At 55.2% G+C, this 27,793-nt stretch overlaps 1 protein-coding gene across 2 annotated transcripts; it reads right to left on the reverse strand.

Annotated features, from left to right (window-relative positions):
* Nucleotides 1–3,294: 3,294 nt before the first annotated feature.
* WIPI2 (WD repeat domain, phosphoinositide interacting 2) lies at nucleotides 3,295–27,705 on the reverse strand. 2 transcript variants are annotated; one of them, XM_070460478.1, is made up of 12 exons: nucleotides 27,429–27,705; nucleotides 21,339–21,421; nucleotides 11,846–12,015; nucleotides 10,419–10,515; nucleotides 9,936–10,033; nucleotides 9,431–9,523; nucleotides 8,926–8,996; nucleotides 6,940–7,047; nucleotides 6,068–6,232; nucleotides 5,493–5,600; nucleotides 4,678–4,808; nucleotides 3,295–3,941 (listed from the first exon to the last, which is right to left on the reverse strand). In XM_070460478.1, exons 1-12 carry the CDS (start codon nucleotides 27,500–27,502, stop codon nucleotides 3,829–3,831), a joined length of 1,311 nt encoding a protein of 436 aa, XP_070316579.1. In that variant the 5' UTR covers nucleotides 27,503–27,705; the 3' UTR covers nucleotides 3,295–3,828. The 2 variants fall into 2 exon arrangements, with proteins under 2 accessions (XP_070316579.1, XP_070316580.1); XM_070460479.1 differs by lacking the exons at nucleotides 21,339–21,421; nucleotides 27,429–27,705 and having other exon boundaries at nucleotides 11,850–11,939.
* Nucleotides 27,706–27,793: the final 88 nt, after the last annotated feature.

A 27,793-nucleotide genomic window follows, 5' to 3' on the forward strand; every position in this document is an offset into this window, starting at 1 on the left:
TTCTTAACATAGTTATAAAATGCTTCCAGCCAAGGCTTTCCAGTCGAGCTTGGTTTGGTATGGAATGTAATCAGTACGCACACCTGTGGCTTACACACGTACAGTCTCATACACACACACACACAAGCTCACACCCCATACATATTGGCTGTGCCCACAACAGTCTCACCGATAAGGAAAATATAAGAAGGAATAATTCAATTACATCTCAGTAAAGAAGGAAAATACAGGGGTGAGGAATCACGACAGTCTCTTTAAAACTCAGCTTCAAAAAGGTTTAATTCTCCTAAATTAAAGACTTCTCTGGTCAGATACCTTAGAGAAGGCTGAGAGCCAGTCAGGCTTCAACATCCAATTATTTTTTGTGCTTCGCAAAATCCACAAAGTGAAAAGGCAGAACACGGGCCAAGGGTTTTGACCTGGGTACGAACTAAAACACACAGCAGTGAAATCTGCTTGGTGATTAGCGATCACTATATATTTTTAGTAAGAAATAAGTTAGTCACAGAGAGAATCCTGTATAAAGGGCCTCCCCGTCCCGCCACCGTCAGGATGCCAACGGCTTGCATGCACTGCTTTCACGTTTCTGACACCATCAACACCAGCCCGCGTGTGCAGCCCGCCCACCTTGAGTTTAAGGGTGATTAAGTACACTTGTAAAATAATGTATTTGGGTTTTCAGCTGTGCTACCTACAGTGTCACATTTAAAACCAGAGAGCCCATCGTTCCCGCATGCAGAGAGGGGCTACAGAGATTCCGGGGCGGGGGGCGGGAAGAGGGGACGAACACCAGCCCTGCGCCCGGGCGTGGGCAGCTCTGAACTCGCGCACCACGGCCGGCCTGCCGGCGGGACCTGGCCAGCGAGACGGCCCCGTGGATGGCCGTCTGCTTCCCTTGGCTGAGTAGGGACCGGGGCATGTGCCATCTCGTCTCCATGTGGTCTCTGCTGGCCACGGGGGAGGCAGAAGCTCTGCTCTCCTCTCCAGACGGACCTGTGAGCGGGCCAATCTTGCCGCTCCGTCCTGGGCCCGGAGCCCCCGCAGAGGGCAGGGCTGGGGGCTCCAGGTGGGACCCGCAAGGCAGGAGTTCGCGTCCCCGTCTCGGCCGGGACGGTGCCGGCCCCAGGGCCCCGGTGGGAAACGCAGCCACAGGGGCGGCGCTCCGCGCCGAGACCCGCGAGCCTCCAGCCCCCAGGTGGACGCCTGCGCCTCCTGGTGTTCGGGAGCAAGAAGGGCGGCGGGGACGGACGGGAACCGCACAGAACCTGGTGTGTGAACGCAGTTTATACCCGTTCCCACCAGCTTTGTGCTCGGGACCCGGAACGGAACGAAAGCAACGCATCCGGTCCCGCGAGAACGGTTTCTGTTTCCGTGTGGACTGGGTGCCCGGTCGAGTCACCCGCCACCAGGGCAGGGAGTTGGGGATCGCCCGCGGTCCCGTCCGGAGCCCGGCGCTCCAGGCCCCCTGCCCGCAGGTGGTAGAACCGGGGGGCTGAATTCAGTCCTGCTTTATTGCAGGTTCAACCCAACACTCGGCTCCATCATTTAGAAAGTGAAGGGTGTGGCCCTGATCCACAGGAGTCCACTGGGTGAGCCTCCCAGCGGCGCCAAATGATCCTATTTTAAGTTTGCAAACTGTGACGTAAGAATTCACGCTGGTGTAGAGGTCGGGGTTCAGCCGAGCCCTTCTCGTCCGTGCTTCCAGCATGGCAGCAGGGGTCCCGCCGCTGAGCGCTCCGCCCCTCTGCTTCCTGCCCGAGCCCCTTGTAGGACCCCAGACCGCATGCAGCGGAGCGGGGTGGGCAGCAAACACCCATCCACCCTTTGAGTTCTTCTCAACCAGGGCCCCTCCTGGCAGCGCACAGGTTACGCCGACCTGGGTGAGCAGAGGGTTCTCACATCCGAGAAGACGGCGCCTGGGCTGGCAGGGCCCCTGGGGCTGGGAGGCTGAGGCTGACGGGGAGAGCGCCCGTCCACTGGGATGGCCGACCCCAAAGACGAAACCACACGCCTGTGACAAGAGAAAGCTGGCACAGCAGATCCGAGGCCCCCAGACATCCGAAGGGGCTCACCAGCAAGGCTGGGACCTGTCGATGGGGAGGCAGCTCTCGCCCCGATGATTCAGGCCCCAGAGCGGCCACGTGCAGTCTCCACACTAAAGGTGCCACCGAGGAGCCGGATGCCGAGCTGGTTCCGGAGATAGAAGGCGGGGCTGCAGGTGTGGCTGGGCGGACGGGACTGCGGGCCGGCCCCCCATCCTCGCTCAGGGCACCGCGGAGGCCTGGGTTCCAGACCCTTCGCCGAGGGTCCCACTTCATCAGGGACCCAGGACGGACGTGCCGAGGCTCTGGGGAGGGGGAAGCTGACTCCATCCTCCCCCTCCCCTCTCTCACAGCACTTCACGTCGTTGCAATAAACTGTGTATCTGCAGATTTCTGCTGCAGACGCACCCAGGGCACCTCAGAGCCAACCAGTAGGCAAGTGGCCTGAGGTGTGGGGACTGGCCCCGGTACCAGGGCACTGGAAGCGGGTGGTCAGTTACACTGCTCGACGGCTACGACCCAGGTACACGCACAGCCTGGCACGGACACCGCAGACCCGTCCTCTGCTCAGAGGCCAGGTGGACACGCCGCCGCTGCTCTCCCACTCGCATCCTTCACTGTTGCTGTCCAAAGCATCCAGAACTGACTTTGGCACCATCGACTCCAGGCAAAAGTCCCTTAGAACCTGAACGGCTACGCCTCTTGGTTTGGAATGCAGAGTGTGAGGTATACGAGGTTGTCTGGATTCTGTAGAAATGAGAGGGGAAGCCAGGCACACACTGGAGTCTGTGACCACAGTCTCTCGTCACTCATGCCGAGCCGTTTTGAAAGATGCAAACAGAAAGGCACAGATCACCCTTTAAGTGGGGGCATCACAGCCGGCCGCCTCGCCCCGCCTCTGACTCGGGTGGGCAGGACCCCACGGACAGGGGCAGTCCAGGTAAGAACACAATTTGGGTGCCCATCCCACCTGATTTCTGAGCTTTATGGACAAAAGAACACCTACAAATGTCCCTTAGACAAACCCACAGCCCACATATATAGCTGTTCGACAGGAAGTTTACAGCCGAGACCAGGCAGTCTGAGTACGTGACATCCCTTGGCTCCAGTGCTCCCAGGCGTCTGTCTTTCAAGCCCATGGGCTGTCAGAAGGAAAGGTGTTCAGTTTTCAGGAAGAACCTCTTTCTCTTAACACCGACCCGGAAAACAAGACTAGAAACGGGAGTCTACCGCAGAAGAAATCCCAGAAGAATCCAATTTGGAAAGAATTTAATTAACAAAATAAAATGGGGAGGGGGGGAGAAATGGTCCCGGAGGGGCTCCAGGGAGAGAGGACCCCCCAAGGCCGCCGCCCGGCCCGCCTGAGCAGGACCAGACGTGTGCTCGCCGCCTTCTCGGCCCTCGCCTCTCTGTACAGACGGAAAACCCCAGACGCCTGCAGGCTGTTACGAGCGGGCTTGAGAGCTCCTGGCTGGCTTGGCACATGAATACATGCAAAGCAAATGTGTTTCGAGGGCTTCACCAAACAGTTGATTTTGGCAAAAAAAGAGAAAACCAACGAAAAGCTAAAAATTCATAAGCAGGATTAAAAGCCACTGAAGTGAAAACAATGTATTTCTCAACAGTATGGAATGAGCCTACAGCTACAATCTTTTTTTTCCTTTTTGCTTTAGAAGTCTCTGCCATTCTCTCCCCAGCTCGGGTCAAAGTTCATAGCAGCATGACTGTGAAGTCCTCTGTCAGCCAGTGTCCTCTGCCTCGGGGCCAAGGAGGTCACAGGTCGCGGTCAGTCCGTCCGCAGAATCATGGGGGGGTGCTCGCTGTCGTCCTCCAGCCGCAGGGCGCTGGCCTCGTCCTCCAGCCCCGAGCCGCCCGCGGCGCCCAGCTCGTCCGTGTAGGCTGCGGAGAGAGCGGCGCCTTAGGCAGGCCGAGCCCCCCGAGCCGGCCCCTCGGGGAGGCCGACGCCCCCCCAACCGTGGGCAGCCCCCACAGGCAGGCCGAGCCCCCACCCGAGCCGGCCCCTCGGGGAGGCCGACCCTGAAGCAGGACCCGGGCCAGCAGGGAGCTCACGCCCACAGGACGTGGAATTCTCACCTCCGCCCTGACCAGCGAGCTCTCTACAGCCCTGAGCCACCCAAGAGAGAGCTGCCTTCCCAAGACCCACAGGGTCAGGAAGGAGCTGGGCGCCCACGTGGACCCAGGGGACAGGCTGTGGAGGGCCCTCCGGGGTGGGGTGGGGGTGCCCAGAACCGGGACAAGGATGCTCAGAGCCTCCTTGGAGCACACGCTGCCTTCGCCTCGGGTTGAAACAGTGAGCGAGAGTGCGGCGGGCGGAGACAGCGACCACACATGCCCGGGGTGGGGCCCGGGGCGGCCTGGGGGAGCCGGCCCCCTCCTGCCTGGGCCTGCTTGCTGACCCGGGCCGCAGGTGGGAGGGTCAAGACCAAGGGTTTTGGGCAGAATCTGAGCTGAGTGGGGGCAGGTGGTGGACAGTCCACAGGCACCTAGTGCCAGAGAGCTACTTTTGTCTCAAAGATGAAAATGGACTCAGCCTCGAGGAGGCCTTTGAAACCCTGCTTTACAACAGCAGGCCTGAGCCTGCAGGCCCCGCCCCCAGGCTCGGCCCAGCCCTTACCCAGCGCTGTGGGGGACAAAGGCGCGTGCGGGCCCTTGGCCACGGCTGCGCTGTAGGCCTGCGTCACCAGGGGGCAGTCCTGGGACGTGGAGTCCAGGATCTCGTTGGTTGTCTCCATGCTGCCGTCCAACCTGGACGAGGACAGAAAAACCAGCAGGGACAAGTCAGGACTATGCTGGGGCCGCCAGGGAGGGCCACGCGTGACGCTGCGCTGACCCGCGCGGTGACTCCCCCGAGTGTGGTCCCCAGGATTTCCACACGCTCAGTCTGATGGAGAGAGCTGGACCTAGAGAGGCAACCCCACTGCGTTTCCTGAGACTGAAGACCAAACCAGAGTATGCTGTAAAATAACAAAATCACCCCCATGTTCGCCCTGATTGTAAGAGTATTAGGGTACCACTGTTTAAAGACAGAAAACCCAACAGCACTACCTCCCAATTAACTAACATTTATTCCTTCTCTTCAAAGAGAACAGCAGCGTCTCAGCAGGATCCCAGGTCCCTGGAGAACCCGCCCCACATCACAGACAGCACCCTGGGGTTGCTGCTTCTGTGCACGACGCTGAGCTGCGTCCTTAGCAGTCCTGCCCCGAGACACACCCCCCAACCCCACAGGAAAAGTGCACCCCAGCCACTCTGGTCTCTGCCGGGTGCTGAGCTGGGCATGGGCAGAGGCATGGAGGGTAGGCTCACACCCACACCGATGGGTGGTTGTGCAGAGACCCGAGCCTCTGGGTCCCTGGCTTTGGGAAAACGAGCAAGTCGCCCTTGCCCTCAGGGGCCCCCTCCCGCCTGGCGGAGGCGCAGCCGACTCACTGGTGCTGCTTCATGAGGGTGCATTCGCCACCTTCCTGGGGGTCCAGGTTGTACATGTACAGGTACCCGTCCGAGGCGCCCACCAGCAATCGGGGAATCTTCTGGATTCTAGTGAGGATAAAAAGCAACCAAGTTCTAGATCTGAAACTTCCACAAAGTTCCTATTAAACTAACAGCCTGGCCTTTAGCCGGGCCAGGGAAGAACGCCCCGCCCCAAATGAGCGAGTGTAGTTTCGTGCACACACACAGTCCACACACGAAGATAAACAGCCTCGGGCCTCGTGAGGCTGCCCGTGCTGGAGGCCAGGGCTCAGGAACTGGCCCTCTCACGCGGTTCTGAACTAACGATGCTCTCCAAATGTTCCCAGCAACAACAGGAAGAGGAGGCGTGGAGGGTCAGATGCTGTGGGGGCGGGCACCTGGGTTCCCTAACAGCGTACAACCTACGGCCCCCTCCGCGTCCCCATGACTCTGGTCTAAACCAGAGGGCCAGGTGTGCAGGTCATCCCTGGTGGCCTGGGACCCCGCTCCCGGCTGGATGCATGGGACAGAGGCAGCCCCCCGCCCCAACTCACGTGGCCAGCGCACAGATGTTCTTGTGGCCACAGAAAGGCAGGCGCACCGTGGCGAAGGCCCTGCCCTGGTTGAACATCTCTGTCACTTGGGAGGGCAAGTAGCTGGTGGACGCCATGAGCACCTTTCCGAAGTAGCCGGTCCAGGTGGTGGGCTCCTCCTGAGGCCTGGGAGGAGGAGCGCCGTCAGACACACGCGGGCCCTGGGCTGAGAACGACCACGCGCCCCTCACGCGGAGGCGAGGCTCAGCCCCGAGACTCGAGAGAAGGCTCCCAGGCTCGCGGGGACCCTGGGGACGTCACAGACTGTCCTTGGAGGGTCCGCAGAGGGGCCAGGCAATGACCAGCCCCTGCTCTGTTGCTGACGACTCGAGGCCCACATCCAGGACCCCCGCATCTTTCTATTAGGACGTCTCCAGCCAACCGTGCACTCCCGCAGCCCATCCCTGCTGTGTTTACACTGTAGAGACGTGTGAGTCACCCCACAGGCCCCTCAGGGTGAGACACAGCACAGACAACAGCACTGATCCTGGTGGGAGGCTCGCCAGAGACGCTAAGAGATGACAACGCAGAACCACGCCCTTTGCCCCACACACGGCTGCAGTCACACGCTCTTTACATCAACCGCTGCACAAACGGAAAACGCCTCTGGGCAGGAGGGAGGCAAGTGCCCCCACCCCCAGGGTGGTCCCCCAAGACGTGCCATGGGGGGAAGCATTGGGGGCAACCACCCTCTGCCGCCACACCCAGCAGGCCCCCTTCGAACCCCACTCATCCCGCCACTGAGCCCCCACGAGCCCCCCGGACAGCATTCCCGCTTCCGCCTGTCGGTGGACAGAGGGCCCCGTGTCCCTCTCAACGTCTCTGCGACTCACTTTTCTTTCACAGTCTCGAGTTTGAAGATGTGCACAGTCTCAGTGTTGCTGGAGGCGGACAGGAACATGCCATCCATGCTGAAGGCCAGGGAGCAGATGCTCACACACCTGGGGTGAGAGGGACGGGGTCGGTCACGCTGCTGCCCGGACGCGGAGGGCAGACGGCAACCAGCATCGCCGCCCCCTCCGGAAGGGAAGTCACAGCGAAGGAAGGTTCCCGTGACAGGTGCAGGAGGGTCTTGTTCCTTTCTAGTCACCTTCTCAAACCATGTGAGGAAGGAGAGCGTTTGAAAGCTGATGCCCTGACTGAGCCGTCCTTTAACAGGTCCTCACGTGGCCACGTAACGAAAGGAATCAGGGCTTCGCTAAATCATTTTTGACAGAATCAGGCTAGACTTACAGCACTAAGCTTAGCAAAAGAAACCTAATCATTGAGATTACAGCAATTCTTAACATGGAAAAGCATGAACTGGAGACCTTGGTAACGTTTAAGAATAAACTTTTGACATCCTGAAACCAGTTCTCCTTAAAACATCACTGTAGAAACCCAGCACCTGCGTCTCCTCAGAGTCCTGCAACCACAAGGTGCACTGAGCCCTGTCCCTAGGGAGGGGCTCTGCATCACGTTTCTGGAGCTCACAGCGCACGGGCATGTGCGAAGGCGCGGACGTGGCTCCCGCCTAGAGGCAGGGGCCCAGGGCTCAGCGCGGCCAAGAGAGGTCTGAGCAGCGAAGGGAAGACGCTGCAGACACTGGGGGAGAGGCGGGAGGGGGCGCTCGACCAGCGGGAGGGCGCAGGAACCGACAGGTCACGGCCAGGGCCCACGTGGAGACAGCTCTGAGGAGCTGGGAGAGATGGGGCAGGGAGGCGCACCACAGCAGGAAAGCAAGGAGTCCTGCGTGTGGCGTGAACCCAGGGACAGGGGTGCCCCAAGAGGCTCCCCGCAGGGCTGCCCCCATCTGTCACACTCCCCCGTGGAAGAACAGCCAGTGGGCTCAGGCCTGAGGGCCAGAACCTGGCAAACATGAGCTGAGGCCACGGTGAGCGCAAGGCCAGGTGGAGATGCCTGGGGCAGGCGAGGTGGGTGGCGGGGCGGGCGCCCCCCAGGTTCAGGTGCCAGGAGGGCAGGGCTGTTCCCTGGGACACGCTGTGTGCAGCACGGTGGGCCGTCGGGGCCATGCTCTGGCCACTGGGTGGAGGGCCCAGTAGGCGGGAGAAACGTGGGAAACCTCGGCAGGTGGCCTGGGGACATGGAGGCATCCCTGGGCACAGACAGACGCCGTGGCTGAGGACGGAGGGGTGGGCTGCCCAGAGCGGGGCAGGGGAGGCTCAGGGCAGAAATGCAGACACAGGGGTGGGAGCAGCAAAAGAAAAGACCCGGACAGGCGAGCGCGAGGAAAAGCAAAGGAAAAAGGAAGGAGAGAGACAGGAGGCAGGGGACAGGGAGGCCGGCAGCCCGAGATCGCCCGTGGGAGCCCTGGAGAAGGCGGCTCCAGGTCCCACGGGTCAGGCCCCACCAGGCAGGGATGTGGACGTCATGACACAGGGTGGCTGCACTCTGCTGTTTCTTTAGAAAAACACTGTGAGGCCAGAGCCAGCTGCTGGTCGGAGGGGGGCTGCAGGAGCTGCTTAAGGGTTTTCAGAGTCGAGGAGAAGGGGAGGAGCCGCTGCCCAGGTCAAGAGCCCCAGCGCCCACTCAGCGCGGGCCCAGCTGGGCAAGCTCCTCCTTCCACAGCCCGGGCTATTGGGCCATGCAGCTCGGCACTCAGGGCAATCACAAACAGCAAAACACAGCTGCCTCCGTAACAATGCCCCTTGACCTCCCACAAGACCCCAAGCCCCTCCTGCCCCGCCAGCTGGGCTGAGATTGCTGGCGGCTGGACGGGGGTCCCCAGGGCTTAAGTGCCCACTGCTGGTCACAGAGAACGTGAAACCGAATTGCAAACAGATGCTCCAGATTCCATTCTGGAGACTTGCACACATTACCTCTTCACTCCTCTCCGGAACTCAAAGAGTTTCTGTCCTTCTGGAATGGAAAACACCCTAATCACGGTCCCCTGCAGCAGGGAGAAGAAGACAGAAAAAGGAAGTTGAGCTGAGTGGAACCAGACTCAGGTCTCTCGCTCTTTGGACGTTGGCGGACGGGCGCCGACAGCTGTCCCAGCCACATGACCCCGAGTCCTGCACCCCGTCCCTCGCCCGCACCGTCGGAGTACACCCTGCTCCGCTGGTCCCACGGTGAGACACCGTCACTGCTCATCCTAACACTGAGGGCCCTGCAGTCACAGCTGCGGCGCTCCCCGGCAGGACGGCTAGCACACCCCGGCCCAGCATGCTTCAGCCACCGCGCTTGCTCGGCTCAGGCGCCTGTGGCTGCGGGCACACGGGCCTGGCTGTGAGCGGTGGGGACAGACATCGCTCTGGGGGCCGGGCTGTGTGAACTGCGGTGGACGAGCCGGCGGGACTCCGAGTTTGCACGCAGCTGCCTTACCTTCTCGGAAGCAGTGGCGAGTTTGGTTCCGCTGGCATCGAAGGCCAGGGCGGCTAACGGGCTGTCGTGAGCCGGGATCATGTTCGCAGCTCTCTGGAGGGGAGGGGAAAGTGACCCGTGACCACTGTGACTGCGAGTGACCCCTGATGCCCGTGAAGTCATGTGGTGAGAATGCCCACAGCTGTTATGAAAACCCCTGCGTGGCTGACACAGACGCCAAGTCCACCCGATTAACCAGGGGCTGGGGAAGGGGCACGGAAATGCCACCCAGAGCCTTAAAGGAGAAAGCGAAGCAACGTCCCCACAGAGGCTCTGTCGCTTCCTCCGTTCCCTCCGGCACACAGGCTGCCGACTGCTCAGCACGGGGACGGGGACGGGGACGGAAGCACAGCTGGAGGCAGGGTGACCCAAGCCGCTCGGCCAGCAGGAGGCTGCGTCGGGAGTCGAGCCGCCGAGCCGGAGAACGAGGAGGCCGGGGGCGCCGCGCCGCGGCCAGGAGCCTCACCAGGTTGATGGTGTCGAAGACCTGCACCTCCCCGATGGTGGCGCTGCCCGGGTAGGCCAGGTAACAGTTGTCATTGCTGATGGACAGTGCACACAGGCCTGTGGGCGGCACACGAGGACAGAGCGGGTCAGCTCGGGGCCCCCGGGCTCCACCAGCAGCTGGCACGCGCTCAGCGAGACGGGGAGGCCACGAGCTCTGATGCGGCCTGGGTGGCCGCATCGCTGGGCCTGTTGAGTTCCAAGCCCCCCCACGCCCCGCAGGTGACAGCAGGACTGCTCAGATGCACTAAGGCCATGGCTGGAGCTGGTCAGAAACCCCAAGGCTGCAGGCTGACAGAGCCCATGACATGTGCGGTCATGAGACCAGCATCAGAAGGATGGCAGCTGGCTCTAAGAGCACACTGTCAGCCTGTGGACCCTAAGAAGAGAGAAAACTCTCACGGGCAGAGAGCTCTGAACGGCAGCGGTGCCCTGCCCTGCTCACCAGTGGGGTTTGGGGGCGTCTCTCGGATGGTGTGCAGCACCTTCATGTCCCGGATGTTGTGAATGTAGAGAGACTCCTCCAGGCACACGATCAGCCTCTGCGAGAGACGCGGACACGGAGACAGGATGTGAGGGAGAGCCAGACCCTGAGCCCCAGTTAGCTTCTGCCCCCATGCCCCTCAGTCCCCTGGAGCTGAGCCTCCGCCTACAACTCCCTCCTCCGGTTGGAGAAGACCTCTAACTGTGCGGAGTAATTGAGCATGACAGAAAGTGGTCCCTAGCTGACCCCGAGCCTCCGGCACCGGACACCATGCTCCTTCCAGAACCCCGTGTGTGCACCACGCTCCAGGCCCCGCACATCACCTCATGTGCACCACGCTCCAGGCCCCGCCCATCACCACGCGTGCACCACGCTCCAGGCCCCGCCCATCACCACGCGTGCACCACACTCCAGGCCCCGCCCATCACCACGCGTGCACCACGCTCCAGGCCCCGTCCATCACCGCGTGTGCACCATACTCCAGGCCCCGCCCATCACCGCGCGTGCACCACGCTCCAGGCCCTGCCCATCACCGCGTGTGCACCGCGTGCGCCAGGCCCCGCCGCCATGCCCCTCAGTCCCCTGGAGCTGAGCCCCCGCCTACAACTCCCTCCTCCGGTTGGAGAAGACCTCTAACTGTGCGGAGTAATTGAGCATGACAGAAAGTGGTCCCTAGCTAAGAAAACTGGGGTCTGATTTTGTTTCGCTCTCGGCCCTCCCCTCACGAAAACCAGGTCGAGAGGCTGGGGTCACTCTGGTGAAGGCCTTCTGCTTTGAGAATCTGATGCTGAGTGAGGCTGAGTAAACCACAGCCACGTGGCCATCCCGGGCACTACCTCAGGTCCTGGCCACCAGGCCCACGCTTCAGGCCAGACATCCTTGTGGGTTTTGGGACATAAACCAGACATTAAAAAGGTAGTAAATCCTTCACCTTTAGTTAAAAGTTAAATTAACAGTTAAAAAAGGGATAAAGAATTCCTTGGCAGCCCTGTGGTCAGGTCTCTGCTTTCACTGCTAAGGCCTGGGTTCAATCGCCAGTCAGGGAACTAAGATCTCATAAGCCAAACAGCATGGAAAGAAAAAAAGATGCTCAGAGGTTTTTTAAAAAGGTAACTCTTATAAAAAAAGGTTCATGTCTTAAGGGATGGGTAAAGCTAATGGCACTAGCTAGGGCATCATCAGGAATGGGGCAGGGGGCGGGCCGCAGTCTGAGCAAAACCGCTGAGAGGAGCGAGCAGACCCGAGCCTGGGCGGGCTGTGAGAGGAACAGAGCGGCTGGGATCTGCCCGAGGCCCGGCGGCTGCCTCCCAGGTCACTGGAACAGCCTCGCAGCCCAGAGCCCCCCGGGAAACCCGGGCACCGGGGCGGTGAGCGGGAGCGCCGCCCACCTGCCTGTTGAGCTTCACGGCCAGGATGGTGTTGGAGTAGCTGTAGTTGCAGATCTCGGTCCCCTTCTTAAAGTGGCAAACCTTCAGCTTCCTGGGAGCCTTGAGGCTGACGATGGCCACCAGGCTGCTCGAGAACAGTCTCTCCACGATGCACACGTCTTCTGTGTCAGCTGAAAGGAGGGAGAAAACAAACCCACGTGAGCGTGTATCCCTGTCAACTGGTGCCAGGGGTCCCCGCACATGAACATGCGTCTAAGGGTAGGCTCCCTGCGGAGACTCGGGGGCAGGGGGCAGACCCCCAGGTCAAGTTCATGGTTTACAGGGCCCAGGCGAGCTGTCCACAGGTCGCCCCACACTCTGAAAGGAGGGCCTGCTCCTCAGAGACCCCCAGCTCTCAGCCATAGCGCAGGCCCCCCATTCCACATGGGCCGCACCTGACATACGACAGGCCCCCACGCGCTCCTGCGGGCTCCACGCCTGGGGCTCCGGGCTTACGGACCCCAGCGTGGTCTGCTCTCCACCCCTTAGGTCCCTGCGCCCCACTCACATGGGGACACCCCCACTCAGAAGACTGTGCCTAGAAACTGCGTGTGCAGAGACCCACCCAGAAAACAGGGGCACAGTGGACGCTCCACAGCTGCCACCTCACCCCCAGCTCCCTCAGTCCCCACTGGGTTTACTTGTGGTCACCGGGGTCAGTTCAGGGGAGGAGCAAAGAGCATTCTGGAGGGCAGGACTCTGGATGATTCCCAGCTGTCTGGACCTGAGCTGCAGCTGAGCTGGGGTTAAGCAGCGGCCCGCTGATCGTCCTAACAATGGCCCAAGGCCACATTTTACTCCATGAGGTCCTGAGCTCAGAGGACAGAGAACTAGATGGGTCACAACCCGGGGACCTGCAGGGCCTGAGTGCACTGTGACCAGGCGTGCCCATACCCAAGACCGACGGCTCCTTCCAACAAGCCCTGTCACTAAATTCCATGCTTTTAACTGAAAAACACATGTAAGTTTAGAAACCAAATGACTAAAGTGAACAAGTAAGCTCCAAAGGTCCCCATATTAAGGCAGGAATTCTTTCCAGGAAAATGCAGTGGCCTGGGTCATCGCCATGTGGGTTTGAACTCTGACGTGCCTGGCATGGGGCCCATCCAGGGGGAGTCAGCCCAAGACGACACGACACACACCTGTGGGAATAAGACTAAGGTTTTGCTATTATGTGGAATGGGGCAGGCAGTAAAGTCAAGCTCCTGGAGAACAGGCAAAACCAAGCCATAGCAGGAAACCCAGAACACGGCCTGCCTCCTGGGGGTGGGGTGAGGGAGCTTCCTGGGGTGATGGTGAACCCTGATGGGAGTCCAGGTCACACGGATGTACACGCACTAGTCAGACACGGGATGTTTCCTCCAGATGTGTGTGTATACAGACTGTGTACAGACGGCTGTCTGCAAGGTGCTCTGAAGTGCAGACACACAAGACGGACAGGCAAGTTCAACGGTCACAACAGACTCCAGATCCTTGGGACATGGGTACTGACTATAAAATACTTTCAATTTTTCTGTGTGTGTGAAAACTTCCATGAACAAAACAGTGAGAAAAGGAAAGGGATGAATCGTTCATTTGCTTAAACCAAGGGCAGAAAAGTAAAGAAACATTGGCTTTAGGTGTCTGTCTAGCTTCCCACCCCACTCTAAGTTTGAGAATTCTTGAAACTTTCATGAGAAAAAGCATAAGAAACTTCTTTCTAGCATTTTAACAACAGGGGAAGCGTGGCGTGGAGGCAGCCAAGCTGTTTTTAGCTGCAAACATTCCTAAGAGCAAACACTGTGACGAAGCTCCAAATACCCAGGACCTAGACTCACAAATGTCATCCTTCTGCCGTTTGGCCTCAACCATCCTTTTCTTGGCTGACTTTTCAATGAGAGGCTCATCATCTTGACATTCCCGCTAAACAAACGAAGACACAGGAAAAATGTCTTTTCCAGCTCATGAAAAAAGTGGAAAATTTCTTACATCAAAATCAGCTGAGAGTGGATCAGGTATTTAATGTAAAACCCGAAGCCACAGAACCGAAGGAAGACGTGCGAGAGTGCTTATGCACCCAAAACAGGGAGGACCCTGAAAGCTCAAGAGCAGGGCTGGGAACAAAACATCAAGGAGGGCAAACAGACCACGAGAGGTGAAGAGGCAAATGGCCCAGAAGGAGCATTCGCAACCTCCACCAAGTGGCTCCTGCGCCTTCAAGCAGGAGGAGAAATGATCCAGCAGAAAGAGCAGGAAAATCTCAGAAACGTGCGAAGGACAATGACTTCTGGAATAAAGTTTCATTTCAGTTATGATTTAAGAAATGCAAAAAAGACAAAAAAACATTAAAAAAACCCTCAGGCTCATAAATCCACATCCACATCATAACCTGCACACAAACACTCACAGCAGCCAAAGGGAAACAACACCAAAATGATGGCACATCCATTGCTTGTCCATCAGCAAACACAGCACATCCACACCCTGTGATGTCACTGAGCAAGAAAAAGGAAGCGCTCATCCACGCTCCAGCATGGCAGAGCCATGAAACCATCCACGTGAAGGAAGCCAGGCCCACGCCATTCCATTTATCTGAAACTTCCAGAGCAGCAAATCGACAGCGGCAGAAAGGAGATTAGCGGTTGCTCAGGGCTGAGGGGTGAGGGAGAGGGGAGCAGTCACCCTGCTGCTAATGGCCTCAGGGGTTCTTTGGGGAGTGATAACAATGTTTTAAAATTAGATTAAGGTAGGTTGCACAAACCAGTAAATATACTGGAACCTGCTGAACTGTACACTTTAAACAGGTGGTTTTTTATTGGCATCCAAATTACATCTCAAAAAAGCTATTAAAAAGCCGCACAGGCAGACTACCGCATCCATGTGAATTCTGACCAGTGTGCTGAGACCTGATGTGGCGAGCACAGGGCGGTGCGCAAGAGTGACGGACAGACAGACGGGGCAGCAGCCCAGCGTCGGGGAGGGCGGAGGGCCCTCACCACGACCCTCTCCCTGGGGTGACCCGCGGCCCTGGACCGGGAGCTCACACGGGCTTCCACAGGCTCTCAAACTGCTGAAATCACACGCTAAGCATTGGGTTTTTCTCTGGGAAGTACCCGCAACTTCCATCAGATTTCCAAAGGAGCCAGAAAAATCAGAGAACGGCCAAGGCTGCCTGCAAAGGGCAGAGGAACCGCCAACCACCAAAAGGGCCACGTGCTTTCGTCTCTGCTTCAGCAAAAACCAACCAAGAGGACCCCACCCCTTCAGCCTAGGACACAGTCTGCCTGGACCTTTCAGGAACACACCTTCACAAAGTGACCTACCTTTATACACTGCCAAGTTCACACACTGCCTGCGGTTCACTGCCCGTGGTTCACACCCTGCTTGTTGGTCACACCCTGCTCGTGGTTCACTGCTCATGGTTCACACCCTGCTCGGGGTTCACACACTGCCAGGTTCACTGCTCATGGTTCACACACTGCTCGTGGTTCACACCCTGCCCATGGTTCACACGCTGCTCGTGAGTCACACCTTGCTCGTGGTTCACACCCTGCTCATGGTTCACACGCTGCTCGTGAGTCACACCTTGCTTGTGGGTCACCCTGCCCATGGTTCACACCCTGCTCGTGGTTCACACCCTGCTTGTGGGTCACACCCTATCCATGGTTTACCGCTCATGGTTCACACCCTGCTCGTGGGTCACAACTTGCTCATGGCTCATACCCTGCTGGTGGTTCACATTTACTTCTCTGCTGCATTATTTCCAGCTTAAACATTTCTATGTTAACGCCTCACTCCCGAGAGAACTTTTGAAAATAAGCAGCCACGGCGTCCACAGACCCCGAGTGAGTGGTCACGTCCCACAACACGGAAGCGGGCACGGCCGGCAGCGCTGGGAACCAGGCTGACGCCAGGGGAGCAGAGCAGCGTGGGTGCACCCGGAGGCCTGGCTCTCACGGCCCATCGTGGTGGCCTCGGGCAGCTCGTGCTGAACTTTCTTCCTAGAGACTGCCCATCCAAACGGATGAAACTACTTCCTTTAAGAAAGAATGTTGTCCTCCTGGTGCACTGCAGAGCTGGTGGTGATAAAACTTTCCACAGGGTGAAGCGGGGAGGAACCAAGCTGCGAGCCAGCACAGTGCCGTCCCTGCCCGGCCTGTCCAGGACGCCAGGGTCTCAGAGGACACATGCGTGTGCAGCCCACCTGGTCCTCACCACGAAAGATGCAGGCAGAGAGGGTCCTGGGCTGCCCCGCTGGAAGCCCCATCATGGCACACCTCACCGAGCAGACTGTTCCAGCCAGCGCCCAGTCTGCCCATTCTGGACCGGGACGGGCAGCCTGCTTTTGTTTCGTTTCCAAACCGAAGGCCTCGTGAGGTTTGAGGTCCTAGCTCAGAAACATAAAATGCAAAGATGACACAGGACACAGAATCTGAAAAGGCCAACTTTTCCTTCCAAACTTCCATGGCATTTTACAAACAACGTCGAATCTGAAAAGGCCAATTTTTCCTTCCAAACTTCTGTGGCATTTTACAAACAATAAATCTACAACCTTTATTTATATTGTCTACCAGGGTACAGTTTCATGGCAGTAGTGTTTCAGGGAAGAGAGACCACATATTTGCACATCACACACCCTCAGGTAAATAGAAAAGGACACAAGAGGGAAAGAGAGAGCGATTAAACAAACAGGGCACACACAGTGGGCAAGGCGTAAACACGGGAGTTCCTGCAACTTTAAGTCTGAAAGAACAGCATAGAGTTAAAAGCAAAAGTCTTCCAGTGCTGCTGGGCAAAGGTCTTGTTTTTTTGTTGTTGTTAAATAAACAACAGAACAAGCAGTGGTCAATCTTGCTTTTCCCAAGACCAGCTCTGGCTCATTCTTTCTGTGGCAGCAGCAGTCACCAACAGCGAGGATCTGAACTTATGACGGTCAGTCAAGAGTCACGGTCTACTGAGCCAGGCTGAGTCTGGAGCAGTAATTCTACTCTGCTCAGGTTCTATGTGCAGAAAAATGCCAGAAAACCATCTTGGTGCAGTAGCTAATTTGTTTCCTAAGAGACATTCTTTTTATCTACTTAATAAAAGAATATGAACGAGGAAAGGTAGATAATATTCTAGGAGCAAAAGAATTCCACAGCTTCAGTGCATTAACCCTCAGAGTTCTCTGTGCGTTCCCTCACCTATTTTAAGGGCCAAAGTTCACCAAGAAGAACAAAGAAATCTCTATACCACTTTGCCACGCTGGGCAGTATACACCCACTCTTCTGATGATGCCATCAAGACATGACATCTGGGGGACTTCTCTGGTGGCCCAGTGGTTAAGGCTCCAGGCTCCCAAATCAGGGGGCCCAGGTGTGATCCCTGGGCAGGGAATGAGATCCCACAGGCTGCGACTAAGAGAGCCCATGCCACAGCTAAGGCCTGGAGCAGCCAAAAAAAAAAAAAAAAAAGCATCACATTTTATTCCAACAAAAACCTTTGAAAAATAAGGTGCCAAAAATCACTTAATAAACTTCAAGGAAACACATTAGTCACTGAATGGATTCAATCTGAGGAAGAGCCAAGACCCTTTCTAAGCACAACGGGTGGGGGTGGGGTGCGGAATCCTGTACATTTCAAACCAGATGACTAATCCCTGCAGCCACAATTTAACAGCACAACTCGGCACTGGTGGGGACGCAGATTTAATAAATGCTTCAGTCATTTGAAAAGCCTAGTAGAATCCTTTCTCCTGTGAAGAAACTCCCTACAGGAAACGATCGTGAGTGGGGCGGCCAGTGTGGAGATGAGCAAGCGCTCGGGCTCGGACACACTTCATCACCTAGACCGCACCCGCCGGCCCTGCACAGGGAGAAAGGCTTTCGGAGGAGATCTGGTAAGCGTCAGACAGATGAGGAGTCAAGTCCGTGGCAGGAGCCGTGAGTCAGGGACCCGCACTGGAAGAGTCCTGCTTCCAGCTGTCTCCTCATGAAGGGCCCAGATCCCAGCCTCCGGGGGCGTCCTGGGGGTTCAGACACCTCCCACTGCTGGAGGTGAGGGGCGCCCGAGGCGGACCCGAGAGGGGAGGCCAGGGCCTGGAGGGAGCCTGGTGAGCCTGGGACCCCGGTGGGCACGAGAACTCTGCCGCTGCAAGCACCAGGTACACGGAAGTGACTTTTCTCCTGCGGGCCTTGCCTTGTGCTAACGGAGGTGGGCGGTGGGATTTACATCTGTGTTTGCTCCACACTGTGTCCCCGGCCTGGCATCTGACACAAGCACATTTGCTCGCTCCTGGTCTGCCTCCATTTAAACAGAGGGTCACGAGAGCAGGAACTGTCACTGCTGCGTCTCCACGGCCGGAACAGGGCTGGCACACGGCAGGTCCTCGGTGAACGTTTATGGAGTGAACGAAACCAAGAGTGGACACGGGATGTCTCTTCACAACCACTCACTGAAACTCCCCCTTCGTAAGGGACACTAATGGGTAAAGGAGCATTCCAAAAGGGAATACCAAACCACGGTGGACGCAAAGTCGCTAACTGTGGAACATTCCAGAAGCAGATACTGGCATTGTTAATACGGAGAAAACCCAATTTCCCCAACTGCATGCCCATGTGGATAATTAAAATGATAAAGAGCAAACCTCTCTCTGAATTCATACCCCAGAGTGACGGATTATGAGCATACTGACCTCAGTTCTCTGTAAAGAGAATTCTTAATGAGGTCAGGCCACAGGCAGGCTTCAGAGTTATCATCATGTGAAGAGAAGCTATTTATGAACCACATACATGAGAAAGGACTAGCATCGAGGGTATATAAAGAACTTTCAAAACTCAGCATCACAAAGTGGGCCAACACAAATAAGCACATGAAAAGATGTTCAACGTCATTAGCCGTCACGGAACACAAAGTGAAGCAGAGTGAGACGGCAGCGCACAGCTCCACCAGGACGGCCAAAACGAGACACGCCGGCCACACCCAGGGCGAGCAAGGATTCCAAGGGGCGGGCTCACCCATACACTACAGGCAGGAATGCAAACCGGCGCAGCCTCCCTGGAAAACAGCTCGGCACTTAAAAACAAAAAACCCCCACACCACCATAGCAGTCAGCAATCACACTTAGACATCAATCCCAGAGCAGTGATGTCACACCACACGAGACCCGGCAGCTCTAACAGCCCAAGACTGGAATCAGCCCATGAGTGCTCTGCCAGGCGATTCATTCTGGTGAGCCATGGTGTTCCACTTTGCAGTTCTCCTCTGCCTGCTAATGTCTCTTAGGAAGGGGGAGTTTCAGGTGCAGGAGAAGCAGCTGGGCTGTGCCCGCATACAGAATTCCAGCAACAGAAAAGGTGGTGCTATCGACACCGAGCAGCTTGGGTGAACTTCCAGGGAAAGACTCTGAGCGAAAACAGCCAGTTCTCAAAAGGTCTGCTGTTGTTTAGTCGCCAAGTCACGTCCGACACTTTTGTGACCCCATGGACCGTCAGGGCTCCGAGGGATTTCCCAGGCAAGAACAGCAGAGTGTGTTGCCATTTCCTCCTCCAGGGGATCTTTCCCACCCATGGATCGAACCCACGTCTCCTACGTCTCCTGTGTTGGCAGGCAGGTTCCTCACCGCTGAGCCACCAGAGAAACCCCTCAAAAAGCTACATACTTCCATTGATGTAACATTTGCGAAATGACAGTCACTCTGGAATCAGAGGACAGGTTCCTGGCTGCCTGGGATCTGTGACTAGGGTGGGGGTAGACAGGTGTGGTTACAAAAGGGCAACGGAAGTACCCTGTGCTGTTAGAACCATCGGGCAGCTTCACTGTGGTGGATATGGGTGTTCAGGCTGGGTGGGGCCACACACACGCACACACACTCTGACAACACGCGTGTGCGCGCGCACACACACACACACACACAGATATGGGTGTTCAGGCTGGGTGGGGCCACACACACGCGCACACACTCTGACAACACGTGTGCGCGTGCACACACTCTGACAACACGCGTGCGTGCGTGCACACACACACAACAGATATGGGCGTTCAGGCTGGGTGGGGCCACACACACGCACACACACTCTGACAACACGCGTGCGTGCACACACACACACACAGATATGGGTGTTCAGGCTGGGTGGGACCACACACATGCGCATACACTCTGACAACACGCATGTGCGTGCGCACACACACACACACACACAGATATGGGTGTTCAGGCTGGGTGGGACCACACACACGTGCACATACTCTGACAACATGCGTGCGTGTGCGCGCACACACGCACACACAGATATGGGTGTTCAGGCTGGGTGGGGCCACACACACGCACACACACTCTGACAACACGCGTGCGTGCACACACACACACACAGATATGGGTGTTCAGGCTGGGTGGGACCACACACATGCGCATACACTCTGACAACACGCATGTGCGTGCGCGCACACACACACACACACAGATATGGGTGTTCAGGCTGGGTGGGACCACACACACGTGCACATACTCTGACAACATGCGTGCGTGTGCGCGCACACACGCACACACAGATATGGGTGTTCAGGCTGGGTGGGGCCACACACACGCGCACACACTCTGACAACACGCGTGCGCGTGCACACACACAGATATGGGTGTTCAGGCTGGGTGGGGACCCCCCACACACATATGGATTGCACCCTGTCATCTTCCTGATTGGGATGCTTTATTGAACTTTTGCAGAATGTTACCACTGGGGGGACCTGGGAAAAGGGTAGAGGGACCTGGAGTATTTCTCACAACTACACGTAAACCTACAATTCCACTGATGTAAAAATTAGGTATGTGCAAGTCAAAGTTTTTCATCCCATTTTCACTGGGGCAGGGCCTGTACCTACTACTATTTATTCAGCAAGTACTCTGTCTCTCTCTTTCATTCTTTTACACACACACACACACACACACACACACACACACAAAGAAACTGAGGTCCATGAAGTGATCTATGTAAAGTCACAGCAGGTGACTGAGAAAGGTGTCAAAGTTCACGGTCCTCCTGCAACCCCACAGGTCTCTGACACACAGTTATGAAAACACCGTAAGATGCCAACTGGAAAAAAAATAAACCATTCCGAGGGGGGGTGTAAAATTTCAAATTCTGGAAGTCTTCCATGAGAGATACCTAAATGGTTTTATTGGCATTTAAAAAGGGGGAGCATTACAAAGTAACATAGCGTGGTATCATGTATTGAAAAAGAGGGCCCATAAAACAAGCACTTCAAGTATTTCTACATGTACATTTATAAGCATGCAAATGCACACTTTGATATGATCTCGGAGAGCAAATACCAGCTGTTCACAGTCACAGCTGCCCCCTGGCAGTAAGGCTAAGGTGAAGGCAGATCCATGGTCAAGGGGTATCTGGATTTTAACCATCACGTTTCAATTAAGAATACAACCTAATTCAAGTATAACTTGTCTACTTTAAGAAAGGGGAAAAATAAAGCAAACACTTACTGCATTCATAGATCTGTTCCAGTTTATCCACAGAAGAAAGGGAGAAAAATTTATACCCGGATTTACTACCAACAGCTAGAGACCTGCAAAAAAGCCAAATTCAGAAATAAGAGCTGAGACGTGTAGGCAGGAATAATGCACAAACGAGCTGCTCGTTACCAAACTTTCTCCATCATCTCTCCCCAAAACTAGCACACACGGGTTCGTGTAGCTGGTACCAGGTGAGTGGTGGCAGAGGGGAAAAGAGGTGGGGCAAGGAAGACGCCGGATCTCACGGCCAGGAAAAGGCGACGGTCAACAAAGACAGAGAGTGAAACTTTAAAGATAAGTCTGACATAAAAATAAAAGCACTCGACCCTAAACCAACGATCCCCTCAAACACAGTGGGCTTTCTCAGGTGACCCGACACACATGCGTGGTTGTATGGGGGAGTCCGAAGGTGAAGATAACACTGCAAATTTTAAACAAAGGCATTTACACCCTTGGCGAATGATGGTGTCTCTTGGCACTGCAGTAGGCTATAACGAACGCAGCTCAGTCATGTGATGCTAAGGCTAAGCAGTGGGATGGAAATAAAACAGACCAAAGAGCTAACTCACAGTCTGCAATGGCAAGACCCCATCGCAGGGTTGGGCCAGAAGGACAGCCTTGGTGTAAGAGCCCACGCTCACCACCCAACACCACTGCTTTTGCCCAGAGGCTCGGGAGGACTTCCGAGCTCTGGCTCCAGGTCCCCAGCCTGGCGGAGCTGCTACACGAGGTGAGCTTCGCTCGCAGACTACTGCCGCCCAGGATGAGTGAGCCAGGGAGCAGAGAGGAGCTGCACGCACGGGTTTCAGAAACACAGAGGGCGGGAGCGCAGAGCGGGACGCGGGGGACGGGCGGACTCAGAGTGGGGCCTGCCTGGTACTCCGTGTCTGGGAGAGCAAGGCAACAAGAGGAAGCAGAAGGTGAACCAGAAGCCCAGAAATAACAGGGCTGACAGCTCACACGGTGAGTGCGTGTGCGCCAAGATAAAACGAGGGCTATCTTCATGACCATTTCATCTGCTAGGAACTTGAGGTTTCCAACCTCTTTCACGCTCAGGTAGAAGAAACACATTCAAAGAACAGACTTGCTATGGACACTATTGAACTTTCAAACTGTAATTGGTTCACCTCAGAGATATAAACAGTAAATCTCTACCAACTCAAATAATTCTTGTCTGCAAAACACTTCGCTATATTGAATTAACTAGTAATTAGGTACTGTTACCTATAAATACTTTGAAAAACAATAAAGGAGCCAATAAAAACACAAGAATATTCAGGAAAGCTAAAAATAAAAAAATCTCAGCAGTTCACAACTTCTGGAAAATTGACGTTCAGGAAAATGTTTTCCAGACAACTTAGGGTTACTATTTTAAGCACCCAAGCCTTTCCCCCCAGCATTTCTGATTCTCTTAAAAAGTCATTCTTATACAGGTTTCTGTGTGGGACGGCAAACCCTCAACAGCCGAGTGGACTCGCATCACAGAACAAGTGTGCTGTCAGAGTGAAGTGACCCTCAGAGCCTGACGGGAGCTGAGGGTTTGGGCGGCGGACGGTCGCGCTGGGCGACACACCACCTTTCACCTCTTCCAGCACTGCTTTCCAGGCACCCTACCGGCATTAACAGGCCCTCCTTCAAATTTCTTGTTGACCTGGAAAGCAAGTCACCAAGCTTCATAGTTTTATATGTAAAATAAGCCCAGGGGGCTTCTCCTATGGGCAAACTTAACCAAACAGAATTAGTGAATGAGAACCTGGCTTTTTATATCCCCAGGGCCTTGCCTATGCTCCAAATGGCAGGATTTGTTAAAACTGATCAAATACTCGCTCTCTGACATTCTTCCAGATGCTCAGAAAGGGGTTTAGGGCACTAAACACCTTCGCTAGTTTTCACTGCATGGCTTCCCACTTGTGAAGCCCAAATCAGTGGGGCTGTAAACAAAAATACACCACCTGTTTTTGATAGGTGCGTGTGGTACAGCGTGAGCATACACTTTACCAATAAAGGCAGACACTTTTAAAGGATGGCATGGAATATAAACAGGTGTGACATTTACATCTCGGATACCAGCAGTCAGGTTCACGGACCTGACTTTGTGGAGATCCTGCTCTTAACAACACCTCTGAAGGCAGCGTGGGACAGGTATGGTAACAGACAAGCATGAGAGCTCCCTGACAACTAACCTCATTCCCCAGTAAGTGTTGCTGCAGTCAAGTTTTTGTTTTGTTTCTTAAGGTAATACAATGAGATCTTTTACCGACAAGGGAAAACCAGCGATAACAGAAAAAAGGATATATTTACTTAACGCCCCATTTCACTACCACACCCCTGCCTTCACCTGTGCCTGGTGTCAACATCCGGAGACCCTACGGTACCCTCTGGAGATAAGGCCCAGTCCTTCACCTCTGGGGGCAGGAGACTGCTTCCGAGACACACTTTGGGCCAGCACTCTGGATCTTCGCCACACAAAACTTCCCTCCACCGCAGAGCTTCCTAGACCACCCGACCTGAGCCTTTGGGGGTTCTGCGGCTTCAGGTAGGCTGGTTCTCTGCCTTTCCCACCAGTGATGGGGAAGCTACTTCCTTTATCCCTTGCTGGCTTCCAAAATTTTGTTGCTGGTGCCTTTCTTTCTCATTCTCCTCATTCCATGGGCTTAAGCCTCTTTAAGTATCTTTTTTTGGTATTTTACTGATTGCCATTCTATCACGGTTCTGAGCGGGAGCCAAAATTAATACTTGTGTTCCATCCACCATCTTTACCTGCAGATCTCTGTCACTGAATTTAAACTTGATTGATCAGTATTTAAGGCAGGGATTTCCACTAAAAAACAAACATGCTTTTTAAGAAAACACTTAAAAAACGTTTTAAAAGAAAAAATCATTTTCTTAATGCTTTTTTCTTTATCCCCTTACCCACGATCAGCAAGCCCACTAAGGTTTTCCCTTTTCATTATCTTCACCAAAGAGCCACACTCAGTGATGGGGTAAAGTGGAAATGGCTCACATCCACAAAAAGGAAGCAACCTTCAGTGCTGCCGAGAACTGGCAGGCCCCAGAGCCCACCGCAGTGAGGCCCTGAGTACCCCAGAGCTCCCCGAGGCCTTTCAAACTCAGTAATACCCAAAGCAGAGTTCACCGTCCCCCTAAACTGGAGCCCCCTCTGACCTTCTATAAGGTGCTGCCACTGTTCATCTCGGACCCAGGCTGGAGACGTGGGAGGGACCTTCACCTCTCCCCTAGGTGCATTATGCACCTCCCGTGGGTCACACCAAACCCCACTAGCTCCCCAGTAGCTCGCCGCTGGCCACTGCCGCTGGGCAATATCCTCCCTAGTGACTGCCCTGGATCCTCAAAACGCCCTCCACACGTGGGCAGAACCACCAAGAACTTCAAGGTCAAAGGGTCCTTACTCCCACGCCCCTGGACCTACTGATGAGGGGAAAGGAGAGAAGTGGCCTTCCAGGACAGCTGATATAACCTAGAAGCACCCCGGTCCAAGGGAGCAATAAACTCAGACCAATGCCTCCCTACGGCCTCTGTGCCCGTAACTCAGACACGAACAGCATCAATGCTACAGACGGAAGATAAGGGAAGTCAAGTCTGTGTCCTTCTATTTCTTTGAGGAATGTGGTTTCTAAACGATTCGGCCACTGCCCAACCACTGAGTCTGCACATGCTTCATGGGGTCCCTGGCAAGTGCTTAGTCCCTGATATTTCCATTGAAGAGCCAAGCGATACTCCACACCTATTAGTTTCTTAATTTTGATGTCAAAAAAACAAAAATTCCTCCAAAACAAGCCTTCCAAAGGGTTACTTTCAGAAAGCAGGGTTGGAACTAACCAGACAAGAAGTGGGAGATGACAGGGACCAGCTTCTCTTAATGCCTTCCCCCTAGTTCTAGTTAAAAAAAAAAAGAAGGTAAAATAAAATAAAACATCCAGACTTTTAGGATAAAAATCACAGGAAAAAGAAAAACAAAACCCTTACAATATTTGAAACCATATTACTACCGCAGACAGGACAGATACAGTTTCATATGAAAGGAACATTGCTGTTCAGCATTACTGTATAACACACAATATATTTTCTATTAAGTGAAGTGGTTCCAGATTTTCTTACTGAATACCATGAATGTGGATCCAGTAATCCTTGCCTTCTGAAAAATTACTGGACGTAATTACGTAATAACGTAAATACTGGAGACGGGGCAAGGGAGGGAAAGGCGTGAATAGTCCAGCCTCTCCCCAGGTGTACACTGACAACAAATTAGTCACTTTAATCAATAAACTCTTAGTGTAATCCTAGCTTACTATTCCTTATAATTTCTGCTCATACTCTATCAAGGTCTCTTTGGCAACTCAAAATTATGATGCAGCAATCTGGTCTTGAACTAGTAACTTTAGGACTCACAGAGGAGTGGGAAAAACACATAATTTCTAAGCACAAAAAGATCTTATTTCAGGTCAGAGTGACATTCTTCTATTATGTAGGGAAATTGGTGTTTGAATGCCACTTGAAATGACAGCAAAAGAGAATGCTTTCTCATATCTGATTTCCTTTCAATGTAAATGGTGAGCAGTGAAAAACAGGAAGAACAGTAGAAAATATTCTGGAGATTCTCTAATTTATACAAGACATAAAAAACCATAAAGCTACCATTCTTACTGGTCTCAAAATACTAAGGGCTTAAAAATGGAATCATCATTGCTTTGAACTGCCTCTTCCCTACCAAGATTAGTATAACATAGTTCTCAGTCACAACCCCCTGCAACAGGTGGTCCAGATTGCTTTCCCTGGAGTGGCTTTTGGTCATCATGCTAACCCTTCGCCTTTTTCATCTCTAAAGATCGCTACAGTCTGCTTTCTGTGTTCACCGTCCTCCATACCCTACTCTGCAGGTACAAACAACAGCAGGGAGGATTGGAAAGGAGGCTGGAAGAGAACTCAGGAAAGCTGCCCCCACCCCACTATTAACGGAGTCTAGACCCAGGCTCTGCTCCGAAGTTCCTGAACTTCCGTTTCCTCCTCTGAAGTTGGCACAGGTGATCTGCTCCCTTCGAAGCCTCATCTGAATCCCACCGTGGGGGGCTCTGCACTATTTTCCCAACTCTGGAAGGTGTGACTGAGCACCCTCTGCATGCCACTGACTTGGTGCCTTACCATTCTACAAATGACCTTTCTTTTGCTGATTCCATTGAGCCAGGAACAACTCAACCTACTACTTAGTATGAAGCCAACGACCCACTCCTCCCCTCTTACATCACTTCCTCTTACTCACTTCCCAAGATGGCTCTCCTCCCTTCCAGTCCCACTCATCCTTCCTTCTCCAGAAACCTCCTCTAATAACTATCCTCATACATTCCCCCAGGAGACAGCTCTGAAGAATCGGCTTCAAACCCGTCAGGGTCTGGACAAACAGCGTGAGGAACCAGGGGTAGGCATCAAGGGCCTCTCTTCCCGTACGAGGATGGCCCATTCCCCGAGGCTCCAGGACTCCTCAGGGGTTTCTCTGGTACAGCCCTCCCCTTGGCTAGTTTCTCCCCGGGTCAGAGACCAGAATTACTGCTAAGTTTGTTTCTTGCTCGAGGAGGACATCAAGGTTTCCTGTCAAAAAGAACAGCAAGAGAGGAAGAAAAGGAAATCGAGGAGTTCCCTTAAGACGAGGAGGAGATGAGAAGAGCCTGGAAGAGCGGAAAGAGTGGGGCTAGAAGGCCGACGAACAAGGCGGGTGGGGGGAGGCGGGATGCAAGGGAGAGACCCACCCCCACCCCCCACCGCTCCAGAGGTGGTTGGGACAACAGGTCAGGCCACAAAGTTCGGGCCCAACTTGGCGAAAAGTGACATGGAAAAGACAAAGCCTTCCTGGAGATGGGGAAAAGAAAAGACCTCCCGTGGCTCCATCCCTTTCCCCGCCCAAAGGTCGCAGCTCCCAGGGCAGAGCCTGGAGGGTTCCCCAAGGAAGGGGGACCCGCCGGGGGTGGGGGGACGCCTCCGCCCTCCCCGGGCTCCAGGCCCCCCGGTTCTCCCGGGACCCCGACCCCCGACCCCGCCCGTCCTTACGTGACGTCCTGGTTGAAGTTGGCGAAGAGCAGCTGGCTAGCGCCGGCCTCACCGCTCTGACTCGCCAGGTTCATGGTGGGCGCGCGGCCCGCGGGCCCGGCCGAGGGCTCGCGCGCGGGTGGGGCAGGCCGGGGTGAGCTCAGGGTCGGCGCCGGGCCCCGATCGCCGCCTCGCTCGCCGCCGCCGCCGCTCGCCGCCTGGGCATTAACCGCCGCCTCATCCCGGCCCCCCTCTTGTTTATGCTCCGGAGCCGGGGTGCCTGGCACGCCTGCGCGGCCACGCCCCCTCGCCGCACGGCCTCTTACGGCGCAGGCGTGCTGAGGTGGTCCCGCCCATTCACTTCCGGTCCGGGCCCGGGTTCCGGT

The sequence above is a fragment of the Odocoileus virginianus genome, chromosome 33 (assembly GCF_023699985.2).
Source record: "Odocoileus virginianus isolate 20LAN1187 ecotype Illinois chromosome 33, Ovbor_1.2, whole genome shotgun sequence".
Lineage (NCBI taxonomy): Eukaryota > Metazoa > Chordata > Mammalia > Artiodactyla > Cervidae > Odocoileus > Odocoileus virginianus.